Source organism: Boleophthalmus pectinirostris, unplaced genomic scaffold, assembly GCF_026225935.1.
Source record: "Boleophthalmus pectinirostris isolate CB_2022bp ecotype Guang Dong unplaced genomic scaffold, ASM2622593v1 HiC_scaffold_19, whole genome shotgun sequence".
Lineage (NCBI taxonomy): Eukaryota > Metazoa > Chordata > Actinopteri > Gobiiformes > Gobiidae > Boleophthalmus > Boleophthalmus pectinirostris.
This window is the reverse complement of record NW_026571140.1, coordinates 26,437,186-26,451,355: the sequence shown is the minus strand read 5'-3', so window position 1 is coordinate 26,451,355 and position 14,170 is coordinate 26,437,186. Positions and strand designations below refer to the sequence as shown.

General features: G+C 38.3%; 1 protein-coding gene across 1 annotated transcript in view; it reads left to right on the top strand.

Moving 5' to 3' along the window:
- Nucleotides 1-9,096, top strand: part of gpc5a (glypican 5a) — a 209,124-nt gene extending 200,028 nt beyond the window's left edge. Inside the window, exon 9 of the mRNA XM_055155037.1 lies at nt 8,405-9,096. Coding sequence (XP_055011012.1) covers nt 8,405-8,568 — 164 coding nt within the window. The 3' untranslated portion in view covers nt 8,569-9,096. The remainder of the gene's footprint in view (nt 1-8,404) is intronic.
- The last annotated feature ends 5,074 nt before the right edge of the window (nt 9,097-14,170 follow it).

Sequence of the window (14,170 nt, the reverse complement as noted above, 5' to 3'; positions counted from 1 at the left end):
TCCCAGCAAAACACATAATTTCTTGAGTGAAGTCCTCTCAAAGTTTGAATAAGTCGAGAATTTCCAGAGTCTGCCTGGGGCTATAAAACTAACTTAATGAAAGTGCTTTCGGCTCTTTGGCTGTGATGAAGTTTGTCCAAACCTTTCTCTAGCGCCCCTGTCCTCCACCCCCTCCTGCAGTCCCAGCCCTGTACTGCGCCCTCTTTTATGTCCACACACAATGGGGACTCTCCATCAGTGCGCAGGCTGTGGCTCTTTCCTTGAACAGTTAGTGTGGTATTGATCAGGGCCGCTCCAAGTCCTCAAGAATCAGCCTGTATTGATTTCACTTCAGCTCTAAGCCTCTCTCTCTCAGACCTACTGTATGTCTTTCTCGTCGCTCGGCTCCTTTTCCAACATCTTGACCTCTCTGAGAAGGCTTTAGCGAAACATGGTACTATTACTCAGCGCACCAACTCTATTTACACACATCTCTCCTCCAGAAGTACAGATTTTTAGACCAAAACTATTTCTTTACAATGGATTATTTCAGACTTGGAAAAAGGGACCCCTACTCAAGAGTATCCTGTTTGAAAGTACAGTATTATAGTAATCATAGCCATTGTGATAACAGTGTTTTTCATCAAGTTGTACAACAAAGATTTCTCAAAATGCTGCATGATTGATCTCTCTAAATAGAATCTAACAATTGAATCTTATTGACACCAGTCTCTTGCTTTTTTGCTGTATTATTACCATTTATATTTTTGACTCTTGTTATTATAATATACTGTTGTGTGTGAGCTACTGTGTCTAAATAATTTCTCGTGTGGATTTATCTAAATTTGTCTAAGTCTGAGTTTAAAGGGAAAGTTCGGAATTTTGGACATAGGACCTCACTTCCTAGTTAGAGTGTCGGAGACGTGTGAAGACACTTTTTTAAATATTCCATCCAGTCCATGTATTTGCAGAAATTACTGGTGCTAGGCTAGCGCATGTCAATGGCCATAGTTAGCCTGCCACTAAAAGCAGTCTTACTCACTCCACAAAGCACCCGAGGCAAAACAATTACAACGGCAGAGTGAATATCTGTGTCGATAGAATCATTTTAGACTAAAACCAATGTTGCATTTGAAGGATTTATGTCTGAGCAGCAGCAGCAAGTTGTACTTGTTGATAGAAAGCTTGGCAGTGGCGGACTGATATATGATAAAATAGTGCCTCAACATGCGACGATTCTTGCGGTGCAAGGTTAGTTTTATTGCAAACATTATTCTATCAAGACAGACATTAACATCGACAGTCTGGTGTAATAATAGATTTTCTTCGGGTGTTTTGTGGAGTGGGTAAGTGGCAGGCTAACTATGGCCATTGACATGCACTAGCCTAGAACCAGTGACCTCTGCAAATACAAGGACTGGATGGAATATTTTAAAAAGTGTCTCCACAAGTCTCCAACACTCTGGCTCACTAAGAAATGAGGTCTTATGTCCAAAAGAAGATGACCATGCTTGTTATATAAAAACTTACTTGTGATAAAGTATATGCTATGAAGATACTGCCTGTGTCTAAAGGACTTTTATTATATTTCCAACATAGTGCCTCGGACCTTTATGACCACTTTTTTACGCTTAGTTTTTATATTACAAGCATGACTATCTTCACAGTTTTTTAGCGTTTAAGCCTTGTCCTTGATGTCCTGTTTTGGCCTTTTAACGAGGAAAAATATCCCCTGAAGCTCTCACTCCTTTTGTGTTTTTAAACAGTAGAATGTAGTTAATGGTAGTAGTCTCCACAAACCTGACTCATGGCTCCTTTGGCTATAATATTTCACAGTGTGGCCTAAAATCTAAACTCTCCAAGGTTTAACTTTGTGTTTCCATGGAGCCTCCAGAACTTTACAGTCTACAGAGTCTAAAATTATACTCTTAAACCCTTCTGAACCCAAACAGGGATTTTGATCTATCACAAAATGAGCGACTTTGTCCATGGCAGATAATTCTAAAAGCAAACATTTCCATAACAAAAGTACTTTTCAAACTCAGCATAATTGGGTTTATTAGGTAACAATGTTATTTTTATGCTGAAACATGCAGCAGCAGAATAATACAGACTTGAATCACATTTCTTTTTGATAATGCTTTTGCCCTTTTCCATTATATTATTATATATTATTAAAATGTACCTGTGGACTTAGTGAAGCATAATGATGTCTAGACAGCAATAATGCCTCTATGACAGTGTGTGTGTGTGTGTTTGTGTCTCTGTGTGTGTGTTGTGTCCATCTTTCCCCTGTTTGACCCAGACAACAGGTGATGGTAAACAGTTTGTCAATAGTGTGTTTGCCTTCGTAAATGGACTCACTCTTCGTCAGGGAAAGGCTTGAGACCAAAGCACCTGTCAATCAGAGCTTAAAACAGTGCAGCCATGATGCACCCACATGACCTGCTGTAACTGTGTTTAGGGACGTCGCCAAAAAATAATTTTCTTACTTTCAAATAGCCGGTTTCACTTCATAACAACTACCCTTTAATTATCATTATTAAGTAGTTACTAAGTCTGAATCATTTGTTCACACTAATCAAACAGTTTGTCGATTATGGATTAATGAATTAAAGTCTTTGTTCATTCTTAATAAATTTTAAAGTGCTACCAAATTGTTTAATAGATCACCATTGCTCTTACCTGACCAGCCAGAACCACACGCTTTGACAAAACTGTACAAATATGAATACATGATATATGATAAATGAATATAAAGCTGAAGCTGTGTCCTGCCTCCCCGATTTCAGACGGTGAGACTGACAGGCGGATTAACCAGTCAGAGACGCATGCTCAGTTTGTGTCAAAAACAAACATGGCAGTTTACACAGAAAAATCTACATGAAGGACTAGTAAACAGCACAGATTTTTACAGAATCAGCATTCAAATCTCCAAACTATTATTTATCTTGGTTCTAGTCCATTCTGGATTCGAACAGAATGTAAAAGGGACTGGCAGGTCAGGCAACCATTCTTCTATGTTTCCAGCTTTATGAAATCAAACCAAATCAAAAAGTCAAAAGTTATGTTATTTCAATTGTTCCATTTTAGTGTCAAACAAACAAAAAATGATGGATCCATGGATCCAAAATAAAAACAATTTTTATAGTATTATTATAGTTCTATGGAGTCACCTGAACAAAGGAGAATTTATAGCTGCTCCCTGTTTCTTGTCATGGAGTTCAACAATTACTTTTTAAGAAGCAAAAATAAACGCATCTCTATAATAGAAAAGGACATGTTTATCCACAAAATTGCAATGATTTTTCAGATAAGTCCTTCTAGCAGCATAACTTCCAGGGCAAATAAACCAGAGAGAATAAAATATCAAAATGAAATAGGCACCGAGAGATTGGTGTTATCTGAAATAAACTTTAAATTAAATATTGGAAATAGAGGCCAACATCTGTTTTTTTGTTTGACATTAAAACAGAATAATGAAATAACAAACTGTTTTCTCATTTTATTTTCATACTTAATTGAAATTCAAAAGAACAAATGGTACACGGACCTATAAACTGTAAGATAAAAAAATAAAAACACTTTAAGGTTCACTTTTTTGAGATGGATTGAATTGAAATGACTTGTGATGTGAATAATCTTAATTATAGATCATCCATATAATACTGACATCCCACACTTACTTAAGAAACTAAAATAAAAGTACGTAGCCATGTTCTCACCTGTTCAATGTGGCATTCCCCTCATGATTTCCACTGTCTTTTTCTACTGTCTTCTTCTTTCTGTCTGTAAAGAATCTTTGAGTGTCCAAAAAAGTGCTATATTTACTTTGATGACTTTGGAGCCGTTGTCATGGTTTATAATTAGTGTGTACATGCAGAGAAGAGATGGTCAGCCAATTTAATGTTAATCATACATTATATTTAATCAGCTATTGTAAAAAAAAGAGACTCCATTGTCCTTTGTGTTTTAACGGCAGGAGAATTGGCACTGCAAAACAACTCAAAATAGAGTGTATACCATTAAAACTGTTTATCTTAGCAGTCACAAAGGGCCAGAGAAGGAACAAGTCTATAGTGCCTATTATAAGCTTTTTAAAAGATACTTTGGAGATTAAAACATCTTTTTGTGTTTGAGTGAAGTGTTTTGTGAACGCAGTCTTTCTGCCATTCAAGGTGAACTACAGTATGAACTATAATTTTTTTCTGATGGGGGATACAGTACCTGGAGTATAGCATTGATTTTTTTAATTCAAATATTCAATGACAGTTGTTCTTGCCTAGAAATACACATGAGCAGGACTCCCCACAGATCTGACAATCCTGATGGCATGAGCTGCTCATTTCCACAGAGATCAAGTATGTTTAATCCAGTTCACTTTGTTTTTATGGCATATTTCTTAAACAAAGACTGAGTCTAAAGTGATGCACATAAAGAAAAAACAAACAAACTACAGTTTAATACAATAAAACATAATAAAAACAACAAATAAATTAAACTGTGAAATAATGCCATACTGTGAAGCATAACAGGCAAAGCATCTTTCCATGGAGCCAAGCACCACCCACCAGAGAAGTGACACAATCAACCTGTATAACTTGATGACATAATACATTGATTAAGATAGTGGGTCACTGTTGGGAGAGAAACATTTAATAATGGGCCATTTCTTCTTCAAAGACAGTGCTGGCTGCTGTGTGCTGCTGTGTGCTGCTGTGTGCTGCTGCAGCCTTTGGAGCCCTGGTATTTGAATGAAAGCGCTGTATTGAAGTGGTAAAGTTCAGAGTCCTGGGTCGGTGGTCCATATGTGAGCCGTATGTCTTCAATAGACTTCCTGGGGTCTGCTCAGTCAAACATCAATACTGGGCTATTTTCTTTTTGCACTTTTCTCAATAGATTCAGAAGAAAGCTCTAATCTTTTTGTGTAACACTTTATCTGTCTAAAAATACGCTATGAGTTTGTGTGAGGCAACATTTTGAGGACCTTTCAAAACACGTAATAGCTTAATGTTTAGTTTTAAATTGTTGTTTACTAGTCCTAATTTTCTCATCATTCTGAAACCTTTCTGAAAATGCTGGTGGCAAGTTTGTATTTCTGAACATAATTTAATAAATTTAATAAAAAGAAATGTCATGAATTTCTTGATAGTAAATAGTAGATAGTAGATAGTACGCAATCTTGGAGGTAACACTATTCACACGTGGACATTCTCATCATTATGGTTGTTGACATTTTGTCCCCAAGGTTCATGTCTTAGAAAGCGGAAAATTGGATTGCGTGGTGAGAGCCCTTGAAAATCGTGAACATTTGCCAGAACGCAGCTCTTGTGAGATGTTTCAAGTCTGTTGGCAGAATATAACTACTCTGATTCATCAGCCGGTTTCACTTCGTGGAAACCATCTGACTTCGCAGCATTGGAATTTGTTCACTCGATGGTAGGCAAGTACTTTTTCTCATTCGCTGCTATTTGGTCGTGACCTATGTAATGTGCCGCTAACGGGGCTAACTGGTATATTAAACTTTTCCCAAATCCCATAGGAAGAAGGGCAATAACGTCGTTCCCCTTGATAAAATTCACCAAACATTCTCTTTGTTCTGGCTTTCCTCGATCTCGGGAATCATTGACGACACAGAATGTATGACTCTTCACTGATTGGCTGGTGCTCGAACTCGCACTTCCGGGGTTTTTGTGAACCGTGTATTGTATTCCGATTCCTAACCTAGTCGCTGGAAAGAAATTAAATTGAGTGGATGCACTAGGTGGCACCAACCTGGCTAGTATATAACGCAATCCTATGACAAACAAAAATACTGCATCCCAATGTGTTCAGTTTTCTTTTATAGTATATTAGAGAATGTGTCTTGCATTTATTTATGTTTATCCCTGTTTTTAATGTCATCCAAAAGCCTCATGGGGCACAGTGACTGAAAGAATTACATTACATACATTATTCTCCACATTTTAAAATCATTTTCTCTTCACTAGTGCTCCTATTTCTCCTCTCAGATAAACTGAACAAAGAGATCCCTGAAAGACTGCGGGCTGAAGCCATCCTGCCTCTAGTGACAGACCTGTGGCTTTAGCAAAGTAACTTCTTTTCCGGGGGCAGTTTGTCTTCATTCTATAGCCCAAGTCCAGTTTTTCTACACAGGCTGGGGGTATCCTGAGGTAACTTACAATAGGGCTAAAGAGGACACAGCCTCAGTCACTACAAGATGTGGAGTTTCTTTCTGGGGTGGGTTCAGATTGGAGTAAACAGTAGGATGGATGTTGACAGTGCGGCTTGTGCAGTTGTCGTAGCTGATAACAGTTTCGGTGGCGGTGTAATTTCAAAGGTGTGGGACCCGAGTGGTGCTCCGGTCCAGAAAATATGGGTTTGAGAAGTGAAGGCTACGAGGAAAACAAAAAGTTGTGTTTATATATGAGAGACACCTGCAATCTAGAGCAACAGGCTGCTATAGTAAAGAGGGAGGATTTGTCATTCAGAGACACTTCATTTTTTGTGTATTGTGGTACGGCGGATACGGATACATCCTGCTTTAAAGGTGCACTGTGTAACTTTTTTGGTGGGGATTTTAATGCTCTGCCTGGAATGTTCCACAGTATGACATTAAACAGCTTACATCTATTCAACTGCAATGGTTTTATAGCTCAAAAATACCTAGAAAAACAGGCATTCTGACTGTGAATGGGGTCGCCTCGCCACAGATCTGACCTGTAACTTGGTCTGGTTTGGTCTGTCATGAAGATGGAAATGTTTAATGCCATACTGTGAAACATTCCAGACAAAGACAAAACATTTCCACCAGAAAAGTTACACAATGCACCTTTAACTACAGTCTTGTTTTTTAGTAATGCAAGTCTGTAGTTAAAACTAAATATATTTTCCTTTAAGTAGTTCATTTTATCCATGCTATTTTTTGTATTGTGTGACATATTCCTTCTTAAGTATCACAGTAAAAAGGCAGTTTGTTCCCACATTAATAGATATGCTTCTGCTGCAATCGGCAACAGTCAAATTACACTTATTAAAACATGAAAATTTGGAATAAAGTATTGCCAAAAACAATTTACCATGACAAAAGGTAATCTTACTAACGGTTATAAAAACAGTATTTTAATTTAGCTGCTTTATTTAATTCACTTTTTCAATTTTGTATGAGCAGCCTTGACGTGTTTATTTTTCAGAGCTGAGCAAATACAAAAATATAATTTGTTAGAATAAACATGAGAGCTACATCTTTAATTATCCTGTCTCTTCAGATACAGTCATGTTTGTTTGGACAACTGGATTGAATTGAACAAAATGTTTATCATATATTTTGTTGATATAGTTTTAAAGGTGCACGGTCAAATCTGGTAGTGTGTCTGCCACCTGCTTTGTCTCCATGGAGATGTTACTTTGCTGCCTAGAATGTTCCACAGTATGGCATTAAACTCATTTATCTTGCATTTACTTTGTTATGTGTGTTCTATTGCTCAAAAGTAATATGAAAAGCTAAAAATATTTTTTGTGAGCAGGGTCGCCTCTCCACAGATCTAACCTGTTACTTGGCTGGTGGCGTAACCTGCTTGTGTCCATAGTGTCCAAGTTTAATGTCATCTCCATGGAGACGAGCAGGTGGCAGATCCACCACAATATTTAAGCCGTGCACCTTTAATGTAAAGAATGTCTTATTGTTTTATCCAGTATGAGCTGCTGATCTACAGTGTTTTTCTTTGGAGCATATTCCAGTCCTGCCTGACAGCTGCCTCTCCTCTCTCTGTGATCACATCAGCGCAGGACATGTGGGGTTATGAATGTTAATAACTTTGTCCCCTCTCTCCCTTTCTCCCCCCTCTTCTCCCCCCCTTCATTCCTCTCTCTCTCTCTCTCTCTCTCTTTCTCTGTCTCCCTCCCTCCCTCTTCCCCTTTCTCCCTCTTTCTCCCTCCTCTCTCTCTCTCTCTCCCACTTTTCCTTCCTCTCTCCCTTTCTCTGTCTCTCTCTCACCCCCCCTTTCCTTCCTCCCTCCCTGTCTATCTCTCTCACCCCCCTCTCTCCCCGTCTCCCCCTTTCACTCTCACTCCCTCTCTCTCACTCTCTGTCTGTCCTTTCTCTCTCCCTGTCTGTCTCTCTCTCCCTCTCCTCCTTTTTCTCTCTCTCTGTCTGTTTCTCTCTCTCTCCCTTTCTCTGGTTGTCCTATCTTCGTCTGTCCCCCCACCCCTTTTCTCGTTCTCCCCCATTTCCTTCCTTTCTCACTGTCTGTCTTTCTCTCCGTCTCCTCCTTTCTCTCTCTCTCTCTCCTACTCCCCTTTTCTCTCTCTCTCTGTCTGTCTCTGTCCACCTCTCTCTCCCTCTCCTCTTTTCTCTCCTTCTCCCTCTCTCCCTCTCCCCCTCTCCCCCCCTCTCTCCTCTCTCCCTCTCTCCCTCTCTCCTCAGCGAGTCCAGATGCGCCCAGTGATCAGGACCCTCATCATGGCCGTCATCACCATTCCCCATCTGCCAAAGACCCGGGTGTGAAGAGCTCATCCCGGAGTGGCGCACTGACGGCAGCCATGTTGGTGCTGCTACTGCCCTGTTTACACACACTCCTGGCTTTGTAACTACTGCCTCTCGCCATCAACAAACTCTGGTTCTCCGGCCTGTTTGGACATTATAGGCTTGATTATTGGAGAGAAGAGTGAGGGCCCTTCAACGTGGATGGACTAGTGCAACAGACTGTGGCTTTGTGCTATAAAGGACTTTATTTTATTTTCTATTAGACATCGCAAAGGTTCAGCAGAAAAGATATTTATGTGCTAATAACATGAGTTAGAAGACTGAAGAGGTCACTTTGACATTAATTTAACTGTTTAAAACATTTAATATATGATCTGTACATAAAGCACTGTTACTACACTGTAATATTTCAACAAAATTTTTTGAGTCTACTTTGTACAGGCTAAAACCCTGAAAATGTGTTTATTGCTGGACAACTTTAACTGTATTAGTTCACAGGTGGATGTGATACAGCTTGCATCTTTATAGGTTAACCACATGTTCCCGATAACCTGCCATCTGCCTGATTCATTACATCTATATCTACTCCTACATCTGTCATATTGATTCAAATTAAAACAATAAAACAGCTAATGTTACTGCAATGTCACAGAGTTTCACTAATTCTGTTTATTTTTTCTTTGCACAATTATTATTATTATTTTTTTTTCTTTTAAGGAGACTTTCATTAAAATTATTACGGGAAGGTCTATTTATAAAGTTCAATTAAAAGTGAACTGAAATAATTTACCTGTTTATCCAGTGTAAAATCCTTCAGTCATTTATAATTTTCTCTATATATTTGCTTCAAACAGGAATCTTTTTTCAATCTCAGTTGAAAAAAGTAATTGATTCAAATGTACAATGTGTATACACAATATATGCTTCAACGTTTGGCGTCTAATTACTGAATTCACTCACTTCTCTGTTGTAATTTCTATAACTGTAAAAGAGAAAAACATCCAGCTCTGACTAACTATGCGTTCTCTGGTACAGTATGTGCTCTGTACTCTCTGATTCTATTTAAAGCCCCGTGTTACACTGCAATGCTGTTTCCTCAGTAAGTAATCCAGAAAGTGCTTCACTGTGTTTTTAAACTTCATACCCCTTCACTAGAATCATTTGGATAATTTCAACCCTGTAATTGCTGATCTCTGCTGAACAAAAGGTAAAAGGTAATTGTTAACTTGAAAACTGCCAGGACATTACATCACAAGGTGGAACGGAGAAAACACAACTCCAGGTATGTTTTTGAGGAGCTAACAACTTTATAACATGTCTTAAAACTCCCAATAGTCAATTTTAAAATATAGGACCTTTAATTACTAGGGGTGTAACGATATCCAAGTCTCACAATACGATATTGTCACGGTATGAACTTCACGATACGGTATCGTGGGAAAGCTCACGATATGGTGGGGAGACTCACGATTAGGAATGTAACAATATCCAAATCTCTTGGTACAATATTTACATATATTTTATGGAGGCTAACAAAATTGTTAATATGCTACTTTTTCATCTTAAAATGCCTTGACAAGACTTAATCCAAAGAGCTAAGACTTAAAAGTGCTTAGAACTGTTATTTCTTCATGTAGTCTGCACTGAAATTGAGCAAAGGATCATGGTCTATGTAGTTCCCTCTGTCTTCTTTTAGCTATTGCTGCACCATAACTCTTAATTTAAGCAAAGAGACTTGTAATTCAATATATTGTGATGGTCCACAATATTATTTTGAGAACTTTGACGATACGATATCACGATATTTCAGTTAACATTACATCCCTATTAATTACAGTGTTGTCTTGACCTAAATACTGGGACTGGCTCTGCTCCAGCTGAGAGGACCCACGCCGCTGGTTCTTCTGCCTCTGTACTCTGTTTCTGTGTGAGAATATGTGCACCTTTCTTCTGCACAAATCTATTGGCTTTTCCTCCGGAGTCTATTATCATGTTTCAAACCCAATTGTCCCCGGCTGTCGTACAGTCCAGGGATGGGACCTGATAGCTGCTCTGCTCCAGAATCCAATTGCTCCAACTGCACCTCAGCTGGAGAAGCAGGAGAAGACATGATTGGCTCTCACATACGCCGTGCATGTCTGGTCAGGGACTGAGAAGAAGAAGTGCTTATACCTGCAACCCGAAGAGCCTGTGTTTGCCTCCAAGCTCTGAAAAATAATTGAGAGGCAGCCAAGTCTATAGAATTACATTTCACCATAGGCAGTCAAAATGCACACAGCACAGGAATTAAGTCTCTATAATATGTCATGGTGTGAACATTTAATGAGCCACTGTCTCCAGAGTCTATTTTTATCCAATGGGACCAGAGTAAAGATGATTTTAATACAGCTATCATCATTCCGGATGTGAATGTGTTATAAATGGTGTTCGGGAGAGTAAAAAGTTGTAGCTTCAATTTTGAAATATTATTGCTAGAAATGTTCTTTTTAAAGGTTCACTGTGGGGGTCCATCACCTGCTTCTTTCTATGGTTAACATCTTTCCACAGTATGACATTAAACAGCTCTTCTTTACATTTATTCAATTACAGATGGTTTTATAGCTAAAAAAAACAAAAAAAAACTAGAAAAACAGGCATTCTGACTGTGAGCGGGGTCTCATCTCCACAGATCTGACTTGTAACCTGGTCTGGTTTTGTCTTCATGAAGATAGAAAGGTTTACACCATACTGTGAAACATTCCTGACAAAGCAACAGAGGTGGGACCAAGTCGTTATTTTGCAAGTAAGTCTCAAGTGTTTGACCTCAAGTCCAAGTCAAGTCCCAAGTGAAATACAGGCAAGTCCAAGTCGAGTCTCAAGTCACTGGCCCATAAGTCCAAGTCAAGTCCAAGTCGTCTGCTTCGAGTCATTTCAAGTCTTTAAACCAAAGATCTTAGAGTGAATCATTACAGTCAGAACAGAAAGAATTAAGATTTAAAAGTGCTTAATAACTGTTATTTTGTCATGTAATTTAAGGATCATGTTCTATATAGTTCCCTCTGTTTTACTGTACTGTACTGCATTGTACTTTATATTACTGTAAGGTATTTGATAACAGTACTTCAGTTCCATCCAAAGTAACAGAAGTGGAAGGGACAAGTTCCAGTTTCTTAGTGTAAAATTCAGCTCCGAACGTATCTACTGAAAAGAGAAAAGCATTTTCTAAAAACATTTTTTTTTTAGGAAAAGCATCAAGTCTTCTCAAGTCACAGCTCTTACGTCTGAGTCAAGTCCAAAGTCATTGATCTTCAAGTCCAAGTCGAGTCCCAAGCTTTAGTCCATTTTATCAAATCAAGTCTCAAGTCCTCAAAATAGGGACTCAAGTCTGACTCAAGTCCAAGTCATGACTTCAAAGTCTTCACCTCTGCAAAGCAATAACTTCTCCATGGAGAAAAGCGCTTGACGGGCCCTCCACCAGAAAAGATACACAATAAAGCAGGTTAAAGCAGGTTAAAGCAGGTTAAAGCAGGTTAAAGCAGGTTAAAGCAGGTTAAAGCAGGTTAAAGCAGGTTAGTTCCCCACACCACACAATTACATATTTTGTCTAAGATCTTTTATTTTACAGTTTTATGGTGGATGTTTTGCATTGTGTTTTTTGCCTATTGTGTGTTTAAAATGATGTGTACACTGACAGTGTTTTGAACTGTGAATAAATCAGCATTATGGATTAATTGTTAGTAGTTAAAAGTGATGTCAGTATTTGACTTGAACAGGTTTACTTCTGAAGGAAGATGACTTGTAACTTGCTACACTGTCTTACTTTTTAATTAAAGTCCTGTAGCTTACTTTAAATAACATTAATTACATGACATTAGATGGAGCAGGAGCAGGTCAGGAGAGTGTGGACCTCAGATAATAACTTACAAAGAGAACTCTGCCTTCAGTTTGTACGTTCATTCAAAAACATCAGAGCGTCTACAAGCGTCTAGAGAGTTTCTGAGAGTCCGAGGGTCTGAGAGTCTAACCAAAGCTTTTGTATTGTCCAATTATAAGTGTTATCTTCAGCTGATCATTTTACCCTGGGAATTTTCCAGAGCTTCTGCAGTTTGTATCATAAAACAGAGAAGCATTCATGATCAAGGTTACTGAGCAGAACATTTTGCACTTTAAATGTAGCCAGTATTAAGTATGAATGAGATTATTGTTCACAATCCCCCTTTTGATCACATACACATGTAACCAGACAGATCAAAACAGGAATAAACTGGGCATTGCCTGTTTATGCTATTATTACTAGACACTAAATGCAAATCTGAGCTGAATAAAGTATTTGAGTAAAACACAGCAGCTGGCGTCTTCTTACAACTCACATGTGGTTGCTTTGTTGTTATTTGCAAAGACATTCTCTATTAGGAATATTTACACGTTTGTGTAGCTACTCTCTTTGTGTTACCAGCTCCTCTATTGAAAATGCATCAGATGTTTTCTGCCCAGACTGCGATAACGGGGCAGGCTCCTAAAGACCACAGTGTTCATTCTTGGTTGGAACATAACGTTACACATTAAAACTAGGTTGTGAAGATCCACAGTCACTTACCACCCAAATCCACGTCTATGACCGTCTTATAAACAAGCGATTAGCCTGGTGTGCTAGAAGTTACAGCTAACTAACTTTAAAGCACTTTTAGGTGGAAGATAGTGAATGATGAAAAAAAAGGAACACAAATGACTTCATGCAGCTGGATATACAAACAAATTTATTCATAGCTAATTCTGGAGTAACAAACTCCACACAAACCACAACGTCATATATAAACTTTTCAACTAATTTGGTGTCATTTTTGACTTACTGTATCAGTGGGATAGATAGAAGGAAATGATCCCTCTGTTAAACGGAGCCTTTCAGCGAATCCTTTTTGGGTGTATTTTGTTAATGTGTGCCCCCTTCCTCTGTCACTGCAAAATATCAATACTCAATACTCTGTTCATTCAGATTCAGTTACCAGCCCCAGTGTCCTTTGGCCCTGTTTCTGATATGAGTCCAGTTCTTCTTTTAAAGCCCCTGACCTTCCTCACTCCTCAGTCCACCTCAAGTCTGCATCCTAATCACTGTCATTAGTCATCCTCACCTTTCAGCCGCACCAACTGCACATCTGCACTTTCAAACATGCACTATTTCAACTTTTACCCAAGGTTAAACCAGACAAATCCATGTGTTTTTATTAGATTTTGTAACATCACACATTCGGTAACACTTTATAATAACTTGAATTTTCAATAGCCTTGAAAAAGAAAGACTTATTTTGTAATTAACACATAGTCTAAAAATGTATGCTTCATAACTACTTACAGTAATTCCATAACCAAAAGTCCTGACCCTAAATCCTTAATTAAAGGCGCTGGTACTCTCCTCAAAACATGAAAAACAAATATAGTCAGTTTTATTTATTCCACACTTACCATAAGCCCTTTTATAACCCATTTTCACAACTCTCAAACACAAAGCTCAGTTTTTCTGTGATGGCAAAGCTAATAAGAAGCAGCATGCTAACATGCACTTCCTGATTATAGGCTAATATAACGCTTTCTAATTAAATGCAGACCGCACACTGCTGACTTATTTTTACTTCAAGTGCTTCATATAAACTATATATTTGTATCTGTACTGGCGCAAGACACATTTTTCTACTTTAGTAAAAGTACAGATACTGATGCAAAAAAATAAAA